We start from the raw sequence: 23125 nt of genomic DNA on the forward strand, positions 1-23125 counted from the left end.
TTTTCCCGTAAACGACACACCCTGTATATGACTCAAACAACTTTCGAAGTAGAGGCTTTAGCCCTGGATTTTCCACATTTCCTGGTCTAGGAGTTAAAAAAAAAAATAGTAAATGGTTTTCGAGAAAATAAGTTTTTTTCTGAAACCATGGAGTGCGCCCTAATAATCAACGACGTCATCGCATCTCGACAGCCCCCGAAATAGCGATTTCGATATGGATTTTTTCAAATATGCCGAGGACTGTATGTATGTATAACTATTGATGCCGCCTATGACACTGTTTAAACCTATTAGCCATATTTTTTACGATTTTTGTAGGTCTTTTAGATTTTTGCCTATAATTTGAAAACCCTGTATATAATCTAAAAAATTCCTAAAATAAAGTTTATTGCACTGGTTTTCGGCATATTTTTCTGGAAGCTGAAATTACCAAAAAAAAAATTTCAAAAATTTTTAAAAAATACTCGGTAAAATTTGATTGCACCCAATTTCTACCGTTTAAATGTGAACATGGAATTTTACTTCTCTGCTAAATTTGAAGTTGATATCTGCAAATTTAGGACACATTTCTCATTTAGCACCGGGAACACCCTGTACAATAGGTGAAAACTCTAAATACAAAAGTTTTTGCTGTCAACATCTAACATACTTGATGTAATATAAGCAAAAAGGTACGGACATGTGCGGCCATTGAATCCCGTGAGAAGCCAAAACAAAGATGGAAAACGGGTAAACCGTTAAAATTTGGAGTATACAAATTGAGAAAACGTGGTAATCTAAATGATAGAGACTGGACAATTCAATTTGACAACACCAGCTACACGGATATACGTGCATGGTTGGGCCTCTAATACAGAAACAAAAATATTAATGATCTTAGGAATCCAAAACATATTTTTGTGTGGCATTATATGCTAAATCATGTTAGAATATTTTATTTCGATTTTACAAGAACACCTAATATGTTACCAGTTTGACAGCGGGGAATTCCTTGTTTAGTTAAAAGTACAAATAAAATAATCTCCTTACTTGTTTTCGCACGGTGCGTATATTGAAGTAAAATAGTAAAAGTCGTTGAATAATTTATAACAATAATGAAACTATGAAAGCTAAGCAAAAGTATCTAACCCTAGCATCCAGGTGATCCAAAATGGCCTTTTCAAATTATAGGTATAGCAGCATAAGATTTTGCAAAATAATATACATACGTTGGTGAGTGTTACTATATCCTGATCTCACTACACTTAAAAGAAATATGCTTGCGAACCACAGATCCATCTTGAAGAATGTCAGATTCTGTTCGGAACCTCTTCTGGAAATAATCGACGAATTGGCAATAAGTCTCGAAAAAATCTGTATTTATAGGAGTTGCTGTTAATCCCAGTATATTTTTTTATATGATAACAAAAAAAAAATAATATAAAATTAAGCCGACTCTGGCACGTGTAGGTAAATGCTATTATAAAATAACCTAAAATTAAAAATAACCCAATTGGGATTGATTAGTTTTTGTGGCTTTTAATTCATTAATTTTTGTCCAATGTTACGATGTAAACGATTCTGAAAAATTGGATCCATTATTTATGTGATAATTCATAATTAAACTTACCTCTCTTATTTTCAACTCCTATTATTACTCCTATAGATACAGAACTTTCACAAAGCCTTTCAGAACTAGGAATTTAGGAAAATAGCTGTAGTTTAGCTGATAAGTACGTGTGATCTTTAAGATAATACCGGGCGGACTTTTAAGCAACTTTTATTTTTTGCTATTGCGCTTTTTATTATGGAAAAATTTTGTGTTTCGATGCAAGCAATATTTTACGCAAAATTTAGTTGCCTAAATATCATGTTTTTAAAAGTAATGTTTCATTAGTTAGTAACTAAGAATTTGATTTTTTTGTTATTTAAAAATACTTAAAAAGACCTTTCTAATAACACCTATCTCTTTAGTCGATTGCTTCGTTGGTTAAAGCGTCGTGATCTTATGACTGCTGTTACAGTATTTCTTGGGTATTTTTGTGATTTCTCTCCATTTCGGAGACCGTCTCCTCGCACTTTCGATTTTCTGCTGTATCGTTAGTTTTCCTAGAATACTTTATTTCTTTCATTCAGCTAATATGTCCAAAAAACTTGAGAACTCGTGTGATTTCGTATAAGCTCGAATCCAGAACCAGCCTTTATAAAACAATAATATACAATAAGATCGATACATTTTGAATTAAAAAAAAAAACGGAAACCACAACTTGCACTTTGCACTTCTGAGAAACTGGAACCATTTTTTTAATGTGAAAGTTGCTTCTGTTATTTTCGACTCCTATTTTTTCTCCTTTTTTCAAAAATTCTTTCTGAACGAGGATATTCGTCATGAACTCAATATGTCGTCAATTTTTTATAGCTGCAGCTCTGATGGTAAGTATGTGTTATGTTTATTATAATACCCTGCCTACCATTCTGGCATTGATATAGATAGCTTGACAACCCCTGACTGCTATGATGAAAGTTTTGTTACTTACCGCTGATACAGCCAACGGACTTTCCTTAATAAACTTTCATTGTTTGCCATTGATTTCATGTCATATTTCTTTCTTTTTATAGAGTGCAGGTAATAATATATCCATTTATTATTATTTATCCAACAACTTGATTTAACAGAATAGAAAACGACGTAAAATCGATGGAATTTTTTTATTCTGCAAAAATGTTGTTTCGTTTTTAAAACTAATGTTTTAATAGTTCAACTTATACAGGACATTCAGAATACAACATATATAGATCCAACGTATCTATTTAAACTCAGACTGGCACTTCCAATGTTTAAACGGGAAAAACATAACCTTAGAATTGCCGACATAGACTCGTCTCACACTGACTTTTGACAGCATTCAAAATAGCTGCGCCTCTTCTTTAGGACTAGGAATCCAAACCTGAATCACCCAGCTATTGAGTGATCGCCGCTTCGACACTCCTTTCTCGAGTAATCTCTACTCCATCGCAAACAAGAACAGTCCATCCTAAGGACAATAACGTCGTTCCAGATCCGCCTACCGAACCAATTCTCGTCACTTCCAATCCCTGCCGGTGGCCACATTATACCCGACGTTACAGCACCACACCAAGAAATGCCGGTTAAAACTAAACTACAAACTAATTACTATTGGGTAGAATACGGCCTAGTACATCGTTAATAACTACAAATTATATTTTTTATATGGGACACCATGTATATGTTTTATTCTTGAAAAGAACTTAGAATTATCATTCTAAAAATATCCGTCTCTTTAGTTTTGTTTTGTTTTAGTTTGATTATCATCTTTCTTTCACCTCACATGTCCAAAAACTTGGTAATTCGTGTGATTCGTGATGTGTGTGTGAAAAACGGCCTTTATAACACAAAGAATGCACAGCTAGTTTCATAGAAAACTGATCCGGCTTGAAAATTCCACTTTTTTTGACAAAAAAAATCTGTTGTGACGTCCACATTTTGGGTAATAGAAATTAATACGCATATTTTGATGAGTTGAGTGTTATTTAGCACTTTCGTCAACTCATAATTTCAAGAAAAGTGTGTTTTTATTACTAAAAACTCTTGCGTTAATCAGCCTTTACTGTTTGTTTGAACACGAAATTACCGAAAGCAGTAAGCGACATCCTCTGTGACAATATCTTGCAAAACATGTATGTTATGGTCAGTATCAAAATATTCAGTATTTTGTTCAATTTTATTGTTTATTGTTGTTGGTTCTCCTAAGTTTTCCAATAAAGAACCTCTAAACTAAACATACTTAAAAGTAATTAGGTTTTGCTAAATGCAAAATTTAGAAGATGGTTGATCCTTATCAGCATATTTTAACATAAACAGGACAAGAAGAAACAATAGGAAGGGGTCTAATATTTTGTGCAATCTCCATCAGCATCAATCACAGTTTGAACTCTTCGTCTGATGGTCATGAAAGGAGTTATGAAGTTTTCTTCAATCGATAATTCTTCCCATATTTCCCAAATACTTTGCTATAGCCGTTTCACCACTATCCCCCATATGTTTTCGATTGGTTTGATGTCAGGACTTCGCCATGGCGAGGTTTCAATTGTATAACAATGTTTTGCAGTATGGACTCGACAGTTGTAAAGCGGCTCTACACTGAGCACCATAACATTCTGCAATATTTCGGCATAAGTTAAACCAACAAATCTTCTATCAATCCGCATACCATTCCCATTGCTCTGGATGAAATCCATCCCCATGGATTTACACTGAAATGGTCTGGTTGGGGAGTGAGTTCGTTTTTTTTTGCCGCATGACAACGACATAGTTGTCTATAATGCACTGCTCAACATTTTGAAAAGAAAGCACTAAGAGTCCTATCAGTTTTTTAGGAAACTAGCCGTACCTTAAGATACTCAATAAGCGTACATAATGAATTACCTCACACGTAGGGCTTTCTAAACTCTTGGCAATTTGACGAACTTTATAATATTTTTCCTGAGATTTTTTAAATCGAAACATTGCATCTACCGACATTTTTATTAAGGATTCTACAACTATAGACTAAAGTCTAAAGAAAGGAAAGAGGAAAGAGATTGTTGGTCATAAAGGCACAAAGCGGAAAAGCCACCAAATATCAAATTGGCAAAGTGTAGCTGTAGAGATTGAAAACGTCAAGTTTAAAATTCAAATAAAATTATTTAAAGTTTCAAAAATTCTGTAACTTCGTGACCATATAATGAATATATCGGTTCGAATAACCGTTTTATCAGAATAATATGCATATTATAGAAAGTATTCCTTAAAGGAGTGGCAATACTAAAGGAAGTAATACTTGAGCACATTTTAAGGAAAAATGTTCTTATGAATGTATGCAATAAATATCTTAACTTTTGACATCTAGGTATAATTCACCATAATGACTAAATTCCAAAAAAAAATCAAATTAACTTAACGAAAACATTCAACGAATAATGATTTGAAATTGACGTTTATAAACTGTAATTTATTCCAATCTAATTAGATTTTTATTATCAAACATTATCATTCAATGCGGCGAAATTTTTAGTTTAATTGTAATGTAAAACGACACATCTGACAAGTAAAACGTAAAATGTGGCTTTTATGCAGAAATAATTAGGCGATCGAAAGAAAATATTCGCCTGAAAGAAGGTCGGTGGAGTACCATTTTTACAAAATATTCATTAATTAAGACTGCGCACTGTGTAGCATCACACAAAAAAGAGTGTACCATATACATAATGAAGCCTGAGTGAATCCTCTGTGATATAAGAAAGTGCTGTTTCACAGCTATAACCTTTTCGGAAACCGGTGAAATATTATGTACGTTTAAATACCACTCCGGTGCCCTTTCAAGAATCTTTTACACCGTTGGTAGTATACTAATCGATCGCATTTGATTAAAATCAGAGGGATTATTTACTTTAGATAAAGGAAAAACTATAGCCTGCTTCTACAATGTACGCAACAAGAGTGGAACAGCGCACCCGTAATAAGGCTACGTTATTTTAATCAGCCCTCAGAATTTAATTTAATTCGTTTCAGATAATGATTCACATGAATTTCTGTTATCAGTTGAAATGAGAAAAGTTCATAACGATCTAAACTGTCAATCTACTGTTTTCGAAGAAATTGATTATATCTGGATTAAGACGGTGATTATCAGCAGTGGAGAGCTTGAAAGTTGATTAAACTACCTTTATAGCATCTGCGAAAGCACATGTGAAAAGTTAATCCGCTCTACGGATCCGTAGAAGGATCTGCCGGGCTTGTAAACTAATTGAGACAATTTCAATCTGTCAGCTTAAAATAATGTTTAAAAAAATACGAGTAGGTTTTTTTTATAAGTTATTCAATCTCAAACGTGCAACGAAGCAATGCTAGGACCCAACATATTGATATTCCAGAATACATATTGATATGATTTTTCTTTTCTTACAATGTATTCAAGAATTATGCCCATCAGTACCAACACATCATTAAGGAATAACCGGTATAATTCAGTAGAATAGATCTTGTATCTAACATGTATTTTCTGACGACATTTTAATATACTGTCGAAATTTATAGAATTCGGGCAACAAATGATAAAACTCGTCGACCTTGTTTAATTTCAAGAGCGGAGGTGATATAATATACCTGGCAGTTTCTTGAACATATCTTAAAAACGAATTCTTTGACAATAATGAGTCTGCAGTTGAGTCCACGTAAACTAAGTAAACTAAATAGTTTACTTGAAAGTTTGCTTATTGCGGACTATGGCTGGAAATTGAAAGGAAACAAGGAAAAAATCTCATAGGCCTTTTATTAAATTTATCATTTAATACAACGGGTCGGTAATAAATTTAACTTCTTCTAAATCAGAACCGACTTCCCTAAGGATAAGTTTCTTATGATTTTCGTCGGGTCCCACGACTAAATTTTTGTCACACGAAGAAGCCATCGTGTCGTTAGGAGACTCATCGTCAATGAAAAACAGTTGCTCAACTGCATCTTTTTTTACTTCTCCCAGGGCGATGTCTTTGTTACCACATCCTCCTTTGACTTCTAAGTATTTTCTAACAGAAAGAAAACGAAATTAGTGACGGCTAGCCTATACATTTTACCCACGGCTTACCCCGCCTTGCTTACGATTTTCACGATATTCTCACTGCGGGGGCCATATTGGTCGAAAGTGAAAGTGGTGGCTTGATCTTTATTCTTCACTAGATTTGCGTCTTTATCCAGGTATAACTTAGACTTAACCAGTTGGAGGTACACGTTATCCGTCTTGACGCCTTTTCAAAAATTAAGATTTGGACATTATCGACAAATACAAGTTGATCCCTAAGATCATAAAAATTGGTTGTTTTCCAAATTCTTATATTTCAAAGGTGCTCTTAAGTTTATTAAAAACACTATAGGAATGTCACCATTTGGTACCTATTCCTAGACATACGAGGAAACACGGCCTTATAAATGATGCATTTAAACTGAAACCTTTGGAATTGACGGAGCATCAGCGGCCATATTGATTGTTGGACGCAACTTCATTATCACGAGCAGTTATTTCATTATTTCATAGAATTACAGGGTGTTAAATCGTGCTGATATGTATACCTAGGTCTCGTTAAATGTTCTGGGAAAGTATATTATGCAGCAAGTTTGATATACTGTCACGAGTGCTTAATAGACGCGTGACTTAAGAAGTTTATGCATACGTGTTGCATACTATACTTTTTCTATGACCATTAGTTTTAGGGTAAATTTTTGCAACACAGCACTAATACATTCACTGAGTGACGTGTGACATGACCGTCAAAATTCAAGCCCTGGGTAACATCTCCGCTCCCAAACCTTATATATTCCTTAAATGTTCGAAGTGGCTCGTAGCCATAGATGATGAAACTGGTTACTTTAGAAAAGGGACAAAAAATGTTGTTAGTCAACTTTATTAACAGATTTACTTCTAAAATTTGGGGCTTCTATTTCAAAAGCATTATTTCATTCAAGGTTCTATTTTTTGAGCACCATTTATACAAATATTATATAAGTATTTCAAAATTAATGTTACCATTTTAATCACAGTTTTTTTTTGGAAAGTTTATGAGTTTTTGGGCAATGGTGTGATAAATGCGGCGGCATACAGAGCCAAAGTTTCACAAACGCATGAAGTGACATACAACAGTGTTTAATAATGAAGCCTACATCTTAAACTTAGAGTTTGCACACGCCTAATAATTGGTTCCTTTTGTAGTAGGGAGGGGAGGAACTATACAGTGTCACCACTAAGGTCCGTGAATATTTCCTATTAATTAATTAATTTAAGTCGACCTCTCTGTCATTAATAGTTCCGTCAAAGCCCAGTAATAAAAGTAAAAATTTGCAGTTGTAGTTATTTTAGCAAATATTGGGCAAATAAAATTGAAAATGTTAAAAATCAAGTTATAGAAGAAAACAAAATTAAAAATTTTTAGTCAGATTTGACCCTGCATCATTTGCAAACTTTTGTAAATTTTCAATGGGGGCTTTCTGAATGCTGAATGTATACCACAAGATAACTTGACGAAACTATGAGCAGTATTAAAAATGAGAACTTCTTAAACAGATTTGGTCTATAAGACACACGATAGCGGCATTTTATTTAATTCCAACAGAAAGTTAATGTGCCGAAATTATTTGTATGGTTTAAACTTATACCAAAATTATGGGCCTAAACGGTACTTACTGCAACAGAAACACCATAACGCAGCAGCTGCAAGAAGTGCCAAAATGCATCGAGCGCCAGTCATTTTTCAGTAACGATCAGCGGGATAAAGAAAACGATTGTGTAATACAATCCTACCGCACGGTCATATTTTTATAGGTCCCACATGCTTTATTACCATCTAATTTCGTCCTAATTAGCCCCTTTTTCCGTCAGATAAGAGTTTTTTAATTTAACGCAAACTTTTCTGTAAATTAAAACAATAACTAGCACCCATTAAAGCCGGCAGCAATTTACAAGAATTTTAGAAAAATTGCAAATGACAGAGCGGCGTACTACAAGCACCTCCCCAAAAATAAAATCATCGACATCCTATCCGGTTGGTACTAAAAAAGTTACATTTTTCTGTAATTGACAACGAAAGATAAATTTCCGTGTATCCTTAGCTTCTCCCAAAATGACATGATGACATGCTTTTCTAATTGGGATCCTTAGTTGGGATAATGCAAACAAATTTAAAATAGGCTATATGATAATCCTGATGAAAAAGAAAAGTGTTGGCTAGCTAGGAAGCTATTGAGCTATCCAAACGAAACAGCAGCATAACAATACCTGACTATGTCCATGGAAAACTAAGTATGGCCAGACATATTCTTACGAGTCAGTGTTTACTTAACAAACTCCAATTCAGATTGGATTTGAGTAACACCCCTCCGTGCAGGGAGTGCAAATAAGAAGACGAGATAGTAGAGCACATCTCTCGTTTCTCTCATCTCATCTCATTTGGGAGCTTTGATGGGCTACATGGACTCACTAAGCTTGTTGTATGGCGCAGTGTTCTGTTCAGGAAGATGGACAACGTGCCTGCTGAGTCCTAAGTACCGTAGTATAGGCTCCACTTACAGATACAGATGATCGGAAATCAGTCACCCAGCTGAGACACGAATAGTTTCTCGTTTTGTAAAAATAATTCAAATGGAAAGGGTCCTTTTTGCGAAGGCAAGATTCATGCCACCATCATTATTCTCCAGATCGCAAGGTTTCTTCTTTTTGAAATTAATAAATTAGAACGAGCTCCTAGAAATTTTATTAGGTTATTGTGTGACTGCACTGCTTGTGTGGTATGCCAAGTAAATCATAAATGTAATATAATTGCAAATCATATAGCTAGGAGACATACAGAGCGTTATTTAATAAGTGTGTTATATTTCACTTATTTTTTAGGTGAGAAGTGCTACATGTTTAGGTGTGGGTTTAAAAAAAGTGAAACAATTCTTATAAATAGCAAATAGCTAAAATGAGAACAAATTAAACTATTTTATTTCCACAATACAATACAATACGCGCATGCTCCAGTTATTCAACCTGTCATTTCGGTTTGGATAGGCCATATTTCGGGAAATATGCCCAGATTTAATTAATAAGCTGTTTTGCAAGAAAGTATTGCAATTTAGTAGTGATATTTAAATTTAAATTAAAACTCTCAAACCACCTACATTTTTCCAGAATATTTCTTGTAAAAACCATTAGAAAACAGTGGTACTAGCATGAAGAGATCGAGATAAAAAGGGGAAAGACTGATGTTAACAAAAAAAACGCAATTCTAATTTTTATGACTTCCTGGTTCTATTCTGTAAATTTCGCATTTTTATGGAATGTGTTTTTTATAAAATTGAGGCAATTTTTGCGCCACTATCTGCTCTAATTAAAACCTAACAATAACGCTATCTAAAAATCGAGTAAGATAAAAATAATAATGCATTTTTCGCTAAGTGGTTAATTTAGGGTATTTTTAAAATCTAAAATAAAATAACTGGGCGACCTTTAGGTATATAAAAGCTCAGCTTTGTTTTCTTTTACGTTATTAATACGCTGCTATCCATCGAGAGAAAAATGAAGAATTTCTGGTTCCCCTTAATTGTTGCATTGGCTCTATGGGCATCTGCATGCAGTAAGTGACCTTATTATTTATATATATTTACTCTATAAGCCAAAGCAAAAACTTGAAACTTTCACAAGTCCAACACCATTTTTTCCATTTTGTTTCATGAAAGTATATATTTTTTTATTCTGATTTATATGTACACATACACGTACATATAAAATACACAATGGCATGTCACAAATGAAGAAGTTTTTCGACGTTTGTACTAGACTTTTTCTAACATTATTAGTTTTTGAATATATTTTTACAAAACGGGACGAGCACATTCACTGAGTAACGTGGACATCACCATCAGAACTGACATCTTACGTTCAGCTTGTCAATGTGCTGTGCAGGGCACAATTTACCATACTATAAATATATATAAATACTAGATCCGCGAACGCCATATAAATATATATAAATACTAGATCCGCGAACGCCATGTTTATTTCACAAAAATATTATTTCAATATTAAAGTAATCATCTTGAAATGCTTGAGTGTAACGGTAAATAATGTAGTTTGTCGTAGCTCATTATTTTAATTTTTACAATCGGCATCGCAGTTGGCACCGGAACAAAAGAAAATAAAAAAAGATATATGTAAAAGAACAATACATTCAGATAAGGCAGATATAACGAAACACTCTGTGCAAAATGTCTCCATGCAACTGATGTGAATATTTATTGAAACTTTCCAGCCGCCCAAGACAATGTTACCGAAAGCGTCGACGAGGTTTTTATTCAGCACGTGCAATCTAAACTTTTCCTCGATAAAGATGGAAAATTAGTAAAACCCAAAGGAGTAGCCGCACGGTTCACTTTCAGTCAATTTGGCGCAGCAAAGGACTACAACTATGCAGTTTTGGTTTACCTCTCGGGGTAAGATGGGTCTGTTTTAATTATTACAAATGTAATATATCCGCGGTGCGTCCGTGTATTTGCTCGCTAGAAAACCGTAAAGGAAGTACAGTACCTCTTAGTGGTGTGCAGCTGGTTACGACATGAATTGGAGTTTTCTCTTCTTTTAATCACAGCCTGCATGTGCTGTCGTTGGGCATTCCCTTCTTCTTTCTTAGTAGTGTCCTGTTAGCATGTCCACCAGCGTTCGTAGTCGCGTAGACTGAGAGACCATTTTTAGCCTCAGACATTTACTCAGCTTGCACTTGCTTAGCGAGTCAGAGCAGACCATGACAATATTTCATTCCGCCAGTCTTGTCAATGTTTTTCGGTAGTCGAATAGCAATCCCTAGCTCATCTTCACAGGATACGAGCATGGACAGTCGCTCGACTGTAGCTGCGTTGTTGAGGTTCTCGTGAGCACACGACCATGTCGTATGGTATGTGTTTGAAATATATTGGCCTAGATCCCCACTGGCGCAGATATCTGTGCCCTAGGAGAGCTGCTAGCTCTTGTTCCAGTGCCTGTTTTGAACCCGTCCGTGTATCAGACTTTTCTCCCGCAGAGTCAGTAGTCCTTCATAGAGGGGCATCTTGGTTCCCGCCCGAGACAGAAAGCAGTTGTCGGTACGCCGTCTTGCTTCCTGTGTACCCGACTTCCAGTTTCATAGAACCTGCCATCTAAGGGCCGCACTGTGAACCTCAAGCCCCACCCTAACGAGTAAGGGCCATCACCATATGTAGCCCAACATCTGTACTCACCCTAGAGCTGTCCTGATACCTACAGAGTAGATAACGCGTGGTCCAGAATTTGAACTAAATTCAGTAAATCAAAGGAAGTCGATTAGTATTTGATACGTCCTTTTTGATGCTCAATTTTGTTCACAACTAGTCTTAAATGTCAATTTTTTATTCATGCAATCATGTCATCATCATGACGTTCCATTCATTGTTTTTTGTTGACAGGTTTTCACATTTTTTTCGAAAAATTACACTAAATTCTGTATTTCTGTGTTTAGCAATGGAGAGCACAAAATGAATTTACTCAGGTATCATAAATCAACGTTATGTTAAATGATCAAAGTAAATCAATTTTCCGAAGTAGATGTTTGTTAAATACCTTTAATTAATAAATAATAATCGATCCATACTTTGTCGATCCATACTTTAAGAATTGATATAAAAAAATAAGATTGATATTTAAAAAAGTAGTTGAAAAGGTTATATGTCAAATTTGTGACGCAATACATAAAATTGTTTATGATCATTTTTGCACAATGATTGTTTCGTTCGCAAAGTCGACTAAAATTCATCTGAAGTTAATGTACGACTTACGTTTATTTTCACACTGGGAAAACTAAGTCATTTTCTGACAAGTGCGAAAAAATATTTCCTTACCTTGTTACTTACTGTTCTCCGTTTTTCTATAGACATTAATTGGCTATATCTCTTGAACGGGTTGCAACACGGCCTTAAATTTTGCTCTTTTTAAGACGTGGACGACGTACACAAACCAGTGAAAAATGAGTCTGATCAAACCAAGGCGTCCATCTTTTTTTTAGATTTTCGACTGTTTTTTGGACATTGCTATGAAGTGTCCGAAATTTCAAGCCATCCACTTAAAATTTGACAGATGTATAGAGCTTAGCTCCGTAACGAAATCTATTGAAACTGGAGGGGCTGGGGGTCGAGAAGTATTTTTAAAAATCGAAAAACTGAACTTGCGGGTTATCGAGAAGAAAATCCTCCAAGACGGTATATGCGATCGAAAAAATTCTTTAACCAAACGACGCGCAAGATCTGAACCAAAAACTTTTATTCTTGATGATTTTTTAAAAATGTACAGGTTGCTTCGGTAATTTACAAAAAACTAAAAATTGAGCTCCCTTTATATTGATAATAGACCATAACTAGAAGGCTGTGATTCTGTTGTCAATACTTTCTGTTACTAATACTTTTGTATTCCAAAACGTCATAGGTGTGTCAAATATGCAGTCACCTACTTCAAAATTGGCAAGGAAGTAAAAGTCCGTACGCGCATCTAAAAAGTAGAAATTGAGCGTAATGAAATGTCACCAAATATATTTTTTTTAATTTTGAAAAATTTTCTTTGATTATTTTGTCTTCCAGAAAAACATGATTTTCCCCATTAACTATTCAACCGATCGGCAAAATTTTAAAGCCAGAAAATGCGGGAGATCCGAGGCTATGACTATTGTTTTAGGCATTTTTTCAATTGTGGACAAAAATCTAAAAGACCGCGAAAATTATACTTTTTGGGAATAAATTATTAATCAAAATTCGCAAAATATATAGTCAATCGGTTTAAACATGTTTATAGACCGCATGAAGAGCCGCAATTTTTGTATTTGCGGTTTCCGTCTATCACATACGCTGCTCGGGATATTTTTGAAAAAAACCATTTGAGAATCGCTGATTCTCGCGCCTAATTTAGACGCGATGACGTCATTGACTATTACGGCGGACTGCATAGTTTCAGTAAGAAATTATTTTCTCGAAAACCATTTACTACTTTGAAAAAATTGTTGGAGCAGAAAATGTTTAAAATCCAGGGCTAAAACCTCTGTCGATTATGCACAAAAATCAAAGATCCTGAAAATTTCCGTTTTCGTGGGTATATTATTAGCCGTTAATAAAAAGCTATAAAAAAGGAATAATTTGGTTTAAACAGTATCGTAAACTGCATCGAAAGAGTGCCAGGTTTCGTCGATCATACAGTGTGCGCGAGATATTAAAAAAAAATATTACAAATACCTGTTACTTGCGCAAATTACAACATTTATCAAAGTTTGCCGTCACTTTGACATTCGGCAAGACTTAAAAGATGCTTTATACCGGGTGTCTGCAAAACTAAAATTACATCGATTTTGGGAAAGTTCCATAGTGGTCCGCAGGAGCACTATAGAAAAACAATGCGTCCCTCTAGGACAAGAAGCCGCGAGGCGCCTTCTTTTTAAAATAAAAAGCTGCTATGCGCTACGAGCTACCAACTTGCCCCGCCCGCCGACGATTTTTCGAAAGCAATCTTGTTACTTTCGAAAATCGATGAAATCAAAATTTTCAAAAGTATTTGCGCTCGTATAAAAGTTTTATATCTCGGTAACGGTAGGTCCTATGAAATCGCCGTTGGTACAGATCACCGTCCAAAAAAAATTTTTTTTGTCTGTCCGTTCTCCGTTCTCCTTTCTCGTCTTTTGTTTTTTCCTGAATAACTTTCGAACCGCTGGAGCTACAAAATTGGAATTTTCCTCCTTTTTAACCCTCCACGAGGCACATTAGCTTATAAGACAGTTTTTTGGACCTTTCTATGAAATACGATGTGTTCGAAATTTGAAGCAATCGACTTCATATTTGCACATATATGCAGCTTTGCCCCGTGACGGATTCTATTGAAAATTGGGGGGGCTGAGGGGGTCGGGAAGTATTCTAAAAAAATAAAAAATCGCGCGTGTAAGGGTCTACAAAAAACATCATTTTTCAAAAACTGTTTACGAGACCAAAAAAATTCTTGAACCAAAAGAAGCAGAAGATACGGCTCTATAAACTTTTATTGGTGACAATTTTTCAAAAATATACGCGGGGTGCGCCGCAAATTCACAAAAACTGAAAAATGGGTCCCCCTATTATTGAAAACTGGTTATAACTGAAAGTCTGTGATTCAGATCTCACTTTCTTTTATACTGCGATATAGCCCGCATAGACAGCAAAAACTTGTGTATTTAAGGTTTTCATCTATTGTACAGGATGTTCCCGATATTCCGTGTTAAATGAGAAATGTGTTAAGTGTCCTAAATTTACAGATATCAACTTCAAGTTTAGCAGAGAAGTAAAAGTCCGTGTCCACATTTAAACTGTAGAAATTGAAAAAATTCATAGTGAAATCGTTATTTCGGGGGCTGTCAAGACGCGATGACGTCATTAATTATTACGGCGCACTGCATGGTTTCAGAAAAAACTTACCATTTACTATTTTCTTGGACCAGGAAACGGGCTATAAAGTCTGCTTCGAACATTGTTTGAATCATATACAGGGTGTGTCCTTTATGGGCAAAAAATCTAAAATATCCTAAAAATTTCCATTTTTGTGGGTAAATTATTGGCGATAAATGAAAAACCGTTAAAGATGGGATAATTTTATTGGAACAGTGTCGAAAAACGCGTGGTGAGATAGTTTCAGGTTTCGTCAATGTAACAATTAAGTTACATCGATTTTGCGAAAGTTCCATAGTGGTCCGAAAGAGCACAAAAGAAAAACAATGCGTTCCTTTACCACACGAAACCGCGAAGTTCTTTCCTTTTATAATAACAAGCTGCTTCGCGCTGCGCGCTACGCGCTACAAACTTGCCCCGCCTAGTGACGATTTTTCGAAAGCAATCTTGTTCTGACTGGTTCATGGGGCTCACCTTCCTTTCCAAAGCATTGTTGAAAAGATCACGATTAGCACACGCGAGCGATATGATTTTTTGACTTGCCGGTTTTTTTTTTCAGTCAGCCACTTGAAGTTAAGGGAAGTTGCGAAAAAGGCAGTCAAGTTGGCATCGGCAAAATCGAGACGGATGACAAAAAGCAATTATTCCACATTGACGAAAAAAATGTCTGGCAGAGCAGTTGTAATCCGAAGTTGTATATCGCTCCTAACGAAGACAAGACGGGTTTGATTTTGAAGGAAAAAGGGGACAGCATGGATGAATTCCAATACGTCACCGTAATGTAATAAATGTTATTAGACGTTATTTGAAATAAAGAATTATGAATGAATTTGTTATAGAGTGTTTTAGTCGATGTACAGGGTTTCCAGAACTTATAACAGCATACTCGACGTCGAAAATAAGCCCTAGTTACTTTCGTAAATCGATGAAATATAAAAATTTTATATCTCGGTAACGGTAGGCCCTAGGGGACTGTCGTTGGTACAGAAATAATCAGCGTAAAAAAAATTGTTTTGCCTGTCCGTTCTCCGTTCTCTGTTGCACGATTTTGCAATGATCACTTCCGAACGGTTTGATCTAGACGCTTCAAATTTTTTTACAGTCCACTAGGTTCATAAGATCTTTGAAAATGGCGGCGATCGGACATTTGTGAACGAGAAGATCCGCGAGATAATTTTCAAAAATGTGGTATATATGGTATAATGGTAATTGACGATAACTAGAAGTCTGTGCTTCAGTTGTCAGTTTCTTTCACTCGGTCATATAGTCCATGTGGACAGCCAAAACTTTTGTATTTAAGGTTCTCACCTATTCTACAGGGTATTCAAGATATTCCGTACTTTATGAAGAAATGTAACACATGGCTTAAATTTACAGCTATCGACTTAAAATTTAGTACAGAGGTAGAAATCCACACACACATTTAAACTGTTGAAACTGAGCTCATCAAACATCGCGAAGTATTTTTTGAAAATTTTTGATAATTTTTTTTTGCTTATTTTGTCTCCCAGAAAAAGAATATTCCTCGAAAACTATTAACCCGATCGGCAACATTCTTTAACCAGGAGGTGCTGAAGATCCGGCGCTATAACTTTTATTTCAAGTATTTTTTCGATTATATACAGAGCTTTTCAATTATAGACAAAAATATGAAAGAGCCTGAAAATTGTTCTTTGCCGTAAATCTAAATTTGTAGAAAATATGGATAAGTGTTCTAAACGGTATTGTAGGCCGTATCAAGACCTACAATTTTTGTATTTACGGTTGTCGTTTATCATACTCCCTGCTCGAGATATTTGAAGAAAATCCATATGAAAGTCACTTTTCTCTGGCTCAGGCTGTAACCTCTATTTCCGGTATTTTTTCCATTATGTACAGGGTGTGTCGATTATGCTCAAGAAATCTAAAAATCCCTGAAATTGCCATTTTCGTCATTAAATTATTAGCCGTTAATAAAAAACTATGAAACATAGAATAATTTGGTTTAAACAGTACCGGAAGACCACCAAAACGCTAGCCTGAGAGTTGAACATCAGAGTCTCAGCTTGTGCGCATTTTTGAAGAAACAAGGTATAGTCATAGTCATATAATCGAAGACCACCGCGCATCTCATTTTTCACCAACTGTCATCCAGACGTGCAATGGAAACAATATATATTTAACACCGCTTCCTCCAAACAGTACTCACTTGCGATTTTTGCACCGATTAAGAAAAAATAGCGACAAATTCTTAGAAAATGACGGGGAGAAAGCCGGTCTACTACTGTACTGACTTATGAAATATGTTGCATGAAAAAATACGAGGGATCAGAGTGGATTTGTCAGATAACAACGAAAGCCACGATGAACGTTACAAACAGTTGCATTTGCGAAAATCCATTCTCTAACTCTGATTTGGAAGACTAAAATTTGCATTATTTTTAAAATAATTGTACGCCAGTAAGTCATTGTTTAGAAAATCTTTATTTATGACGGAATATATGCTTGTTTGTCGTTTTCGATTCAAGTTTATAAAGTAATATTTTTTTTTCATGTCTATTTATTTAGTTTCATGTCCCAAATAAAAAAAAATTCAAGGTTTCAGTAAACCAAACGAAAGATCGCAACCTCTACATTGATTTTGGCAACGCGCATATATAAAAAAAAATCTTATCGCTAAAAGCGTCCATCCCGCAGCTTGCGTGGCAGCCACCCTGAGTGTAAAGTTCTGGTGTTGACCTTGGTATCCTCGCGACGAATACTAGGAGGTTCCAGATGGTCTTGGGGTTAACGCTCTTGGACTGGTCTCCAGCGAATTTTCATAATAAATATTATCGGTGGATGTTTGATTTAGGGTTGCCTCCAAATACTGGCCGGTGTCGGGTGTATAAGAATTAATTCCATAATCGGAATTCGTGGTTCTATGTTGTTGCTATAATTCGGTTGCGATATATTTTGGGGTTTACTTTTTGTTGGAGATGGGATGTTCCTGACGAAATATCCACCCAAATTTTTTATTCTGAATATTTAGAAACTGATTAGGTACGAATTCATTTCAATTAAAATTTAGAGGTTAATTTTTTTTATTTTACTTTACCTTTGAAAAAAGTAGGGATGTTTCTGATATGGAAAATTAGTATTTGGTCTCAATGACGGTTGTATTTTATTGAAAGTTAAGAATAGTTCCTCTAAAATGGTAATTGGAAACATAAGAATACTGATTAGGAAAACTAAGAGTATTAGTTCGATATTGACCGTAAAGAAAATTTTCTTCTTCGATGACGAGATCGATTGCCGCTTCTAAATTCCGGGAACTTCGTATCCTAACATTATTTTGAAGAATTCCAGTTAAGCCTGTAATGGAAGTCGTCCAAATTTAATGAATTTTATTTAGAAATTACACGGTGTTTCATTTATAATAGGTGTTAAAACTATTAGATCTTGTACCAAATAATTAAACTTAATGCCCTACTTCACAACTTACTCATGATTGCAAGTACGGTAAAGTTATCATGAGCGTCATAACCTTCGCGATAAAAATTATTAATTAAATTTGCACAATTATTTAGAAAAATAGTCAATGTATTTTCCATCATATACGACATAGAGTCTGAAGTAGATAGTTTACGCCTATATTTTGATTGTACTCGGCAAATTTATTATCAAAATTGTAAAAAAATGTTACATATAAACCTGGCTTTTTTGAATTTCTATGCGGCGTAAAATATAAACATTTAAAACAATTAAAAACTTAAATTTTTCATAATTGTTAGTCACTGCGCCATGTTACCTGACACCTAGTGATTTAAATAGAATTCACTGTGAACTATGGAAGTAATCTTTAATTTAATTAATTTTTTAAATATTCATACAAAAAAAAATAGAATGAAAAGTACATTACAGTACATATAGTAGAGATATTTGCTCAAAAAATAAATGGATTTGTCGATGTAACAAAAAAAAAGTTCCCTATTGTTTTCCCTGGTTACTTTTTTGAGGCGACACAGCTTGGACGGAAATAGAGGTCACCGATCTAAAGCATTTAACTTCCGCATTCATAATTGTAGGCAATTTTGCTTTATTGGGATCCATGAATATTAGAGGTCAATTAGATTGTGCTTATTAGGTAAATATACAGAAATATAATGAAAAAGTGCCAAAAATTATTAGTTATATGAAATTTTGCAGAGCTTTTGGATTGGCTCTTCGGGGACATGATGAAATGAGATGAGATGAGAAACTTCCGAAAATCCAGGGCTATTTCATGTACTGATTAATTTTTCAGCCAAATTAGATGCAACTCTACCCAAATAGCACAAGAACGTCCGTAAAACGTCCTCGGGATATCTGACGGGACATAGCGTATATCCTAGGGATATACTGTTTCAGCTAAGGGACATCCTTAAGATGTCTCAAGAATATACGATGTTACCAATTGGAACGTCCACAGTATATCAGATACGTATGTCCGTAGGATGTTTCTTAGGACATGCTAAGGATATCCAGTTCTACTAGTTGAGATATCGTTAGTATATCCGACTGTGAGGATATAGGATCTTATATAGATATACCAGTGGACCTTACTTAATTATTAGGTTATTTCCAACAGCCTTTGAGAAATACTGGAAAGGTAATGTCCAGTAGTCCAATTGCTTGTACGACTACAAAAATTCAATCCCAGTATTTGGTACTCGCGTATGACGAAATTAACCTATCGGGTTGGTGAAGTTATCACTGGTGTAGCAGGCAAGATTTGAAATGCACAAATTTTTTACAATTAATATTTAATCTTTATAGAATATAGCAAAAATATAGAACAACCTAATCTAAAATATCTTAAAAATAGAGTAAGATCTTGAACTAAACTCTAAAAGAAGAACTGATAATTGACAGATTTTCTGTCATTCTTTGATGAAAGTAGCTCTTTTCAGTCAAGCAGCTATTAAATTCTCATATTCTTTCGATGTTTGTGATGTGTTTGCCTTCTTATCCGCATCTGAAAATATTTTAGTTTTGAGAAAGACGGGTTTTATATATCTGTACTTTATAAAAAAAAATAAAAAACGAGACTGGTATCTTATATGTTTAAAAAATCCCTACATCCGCTTTTTAAGAAAAGGCTTGATTTGACGCTGATAGTACTCATAAAAATGATCTTAGATGCTAATCTCCACGATGATGTAGGTATACATTTATGTATTTCATTTCATTAAATACAAGCCTCATTAAACTCTCATCGGTAAAATCTCTTTCATGAGAGTAGGTACTATCGTGCGCAAGAAAAACTAGATCAAATATGACTTTTCAGTTTGACAGCAAAGGCCTATTGTAATGCAATATAATATTTTTTGTCAACCAAAAATTTTCCTAGTTTTTCTTGCTCGTGACGGTACCTACTATCACCATGAAAACAAGCCTTAAAAAATAGGAAAAATGTTTTCATAAATTAGCCGAAAAACCATTTTAATACGAAAATTGTACTTTATGAAGAGTGATTCCTAAAATGAATACTTTGTTTTTGGGGGGTGATTCTTGCATCAATTTTAATAAAAAAATATACTAACTATATTATATAACTAAAACATTGCTTACTTAAATAAAAAATATTTTAGTTTGTATGCCTAAATCTAACTGGTCAACAAACACGAAGAGAAAATGGATTTTAGTTTTGTTTTCAAAAACAAAGCAATAAGATACGAAAAGAAGTCTAAAATCAAAAAAGATTTGTAGTCTGAAAGGTACATTATAGGTATATAGGCTACAAAAATGTCACTTTTATCTTAACTCGTACTTTGTTTATATTACATTTACGTCCTTTTATTTCTAAAAAAACATAATACCTACTGCACAGCACATAAATACTCAAAATAGACACAAAATCAAAGCTGAAAAGATGGCGGACGACGAGACGGAGGAGAAGCCGACGAGACTCGAGCGAGTCCGGCACGGCACGACCGCGAGTAGTTGCCGTCATTGGTTGCAGCCGAACAGTGTTTTCAAATGGGATCTTATAAACAAATATATTATTTTTACGTTTTTGTAATTTTTTTACTTTGATCAATCCGTATTTTCTGTGGTAGTTTTATTAAAATAGGGTTTCTTCGTGTCCAAAAATAATAAAAACAAGTTGATTTTATCGGTTTGATTTCGGTTTCTTTTCAACACTGACTTCGATGTAGATGCACAAAAACGTTGCCAATAAAATGTCTCCCAAAACACCACTAATCTAAAAAAACTAAGTATTTTCCTTCTCAGTTGTTCAAAATTTAACTTTTTAGGTTTCATTTTGTTTTACGGATTTTAAATTTTTTCCCTTATTTCTATTCTAATGTTCTCATTATGTCACAAAGGGATATCCTCAGGCTATCTATCTACTTGGACGGTATCGTGGTATATCGTGTACAGTAAATCCGCAAGCTATCCATTCAGAGGATATCCCTGGGATGTATTTAACAGTATATCCTTAGTATATATGCTAACGTATATCCTAAGAATATCCTCCAGATGTCCGGATATAATGGGGATATTGTGTGCTATCTGGGTAAGTGAACAATAAAATATTCTTCGATATTGAAGGGCAAATAAATTCATAATGATCTGTTACAGTGTTTGACGTTCGTCATGAATAAATACTTGAGGAAATTAATAATTTTCCGTTTCTGAATAAGGTAAATTTTAAACATTTTCCCTGAGTCGGTATGAGACCTGTTATCGAGATTGGTCAAGTGAAATTTATTTTTCTACTCCTGTCTGTAAAATACCAAATTACCCACCGATCTAGCGTGCGGGAAGCGTCGCTTTACCACATCAGTTTCGTTTACCATGAACCCGAGCCACTTCGGACATTTCCGGGATTTTACCGCACGGATTTGGGAGCAATCGGATGTGTTCGGGGATATTTCCAACGCTTTGAATTTTGACGTTTGTATAGTATAGTATGCAACACGTTCGGTAAAGTTTTTAACTCACTCGTTTATTAAAAACTCGCTCCGCTCGTGCCAAATAAACTCGTGAATCAGATGCCGTTTACCGCACTTGTTGCATAATATACTATTATAATGTAGTTGATTTCACTATCAGAGACAGAATCAGTCATTAATTCTAGAAAAACAACGAAAATGAGCAAATTTGAAATGATCTTCATTCCTCTAACACGCGCTCTGTTTCTTCTGTTGTCTTTAGTTTTCTTGAACCCAGTGCCAATAGGAAATAAGCAGTTTTGGTCCTCTACTCTCTGGTCTACCTACATGCTAAGAGGCTGGATTCGGCGATCTTGTAGAAGATATGAAGGGTTTGCTTCAAGCTACTCAATTTAAAGTAACCTGCCAATGTTATCTTCTCTTTCATCTTTCTTCTGCGTTATTTTTCTTCATTATTTCTCTTCTATCCCTCTATCATCTTATATCGTGATCGGTCTTGCAAATATTTTGAAAAACAGACACTAACCAAAATTTTACGGTATATATATTGCGAATTATCAAAAATTCTTTCAGTTACCTAGACCTAAGACTATAGAAATGTTTTTTTTTTTACTTTAATTTTACCGAAATGATAACTGCTTGTAATTTCTAATGTTTTACTTTGTATAACAGTGGGCAGCAAAACAACCATGCAGTGGATTACCCATTTTAAACAAAGGATAATCATATCCGTTTAGATAGGTACAACGGTAATTTCAAGTCAGTTAGTTACACAATTACCAGCAAATTATCACTGTTATTCGCAATATGCTTATTAAGGGCTACCTTTGCAAATAAATACGCGATAAGTGAATTTAAAATTTTCGATGAAACATATTTTTTGAAAAAGCGACTATTTGGTATTTTTGAAGTTTGCAGACCCGTCTTTTTCCTTTACAGGCGAGATGGGTGTTATAAGTAACATATTGATCACTTTATTTATAACGACAGTTCTGGGTCTGAACAAATATGAGATTTACATAGCTTCTACACAACTATCCAAATGACAATTTAGTTTAGATAGTTAGTAAATTACTTCTACTTTTCGAGATTGTAATATAGAATAGAATTTTTGGATGCCTAGTCTTTTTTTCAATACACATCTCTTAGATTGAGAAAAACTGCAACTTTTATTTAAAAAGTATTTAAGGCGACAACGATTTTTGATCGGGCAATTTAAAATTCCTACAATTTTACCTAACGATGCATCCCAAAAAT

The 23125-nt window shown here is 34.6% G+C and overlaps 2 protein-coding genes across 2 annotated transcripts; one reads left to right on the top strand and one right to left on the bottom strand.

The window, feature by feature from the left end:
* Window positions 1-6301: 6301 nt before the first annotated feature.
* LOC132705302 (uncharacterized) lies at window positions 6302-8323 on the bottom strand. Its single transcript, XM_060675800.1, has 3 exons — window positions 8215-8323; window positions 6625-6784; window positions 6302-6565 (listed from the first exon to the last, which is right to left on the bottom strand). The coding sequence occupies exons 1-3, from the start codon at window positions 8276-8278 to the stop codon at window positions 6328-6330; spliced, it is 462 nt and encodes a 153-aa protein (XP_060531783.1). The 5' UTR covers window positions 8279-8323; the 3' UTR covers window positions 6302-6327.
* Window positions 8324-10043: 1720 nt separating this feature from the next.
* On the top strand, window positions 10044-15801 carry LOC132705064 (uncharacterized). The gene is made up of 3 exons (XM_060675496.1): window positions 10044-10144; window positions 10820-11000; window positions 15529-15801. The coding sequence occupies exons 1-3, from the start codon at window positions 10087-10089 to the stop codon at window positions 15752-15754; spliced, it is 465 nt and encodes a 154-aa protein (XP_060531479.1). The 5' UTR covers window positions 10044-10086; the 3' UTR covers window positions 15755-15801.
* The last annotated feature ends 7324 nt before the right edge of the window (window positions 15802-23125 follow it).

The sequence above is a fragment of the Cylas formicarius genome, unplaced genomic scaffold (assembly GCF_029955315.1).
Source record: "Cylas formicarius isolate icCylForm1 unplaced genomic scaffold, icCylForm1.1 PGA_scaffold_7__23_contigs__length_41026272, whole genome shotgun sequence".
In the NCBI taxonomy this organism is placed as follows: domain Eukaryota; kingdom Metazoa; phylum Arthropoda; class Insecta; order Coleoptera; family Brentidae; genus Cylas; species Cylas formicarius.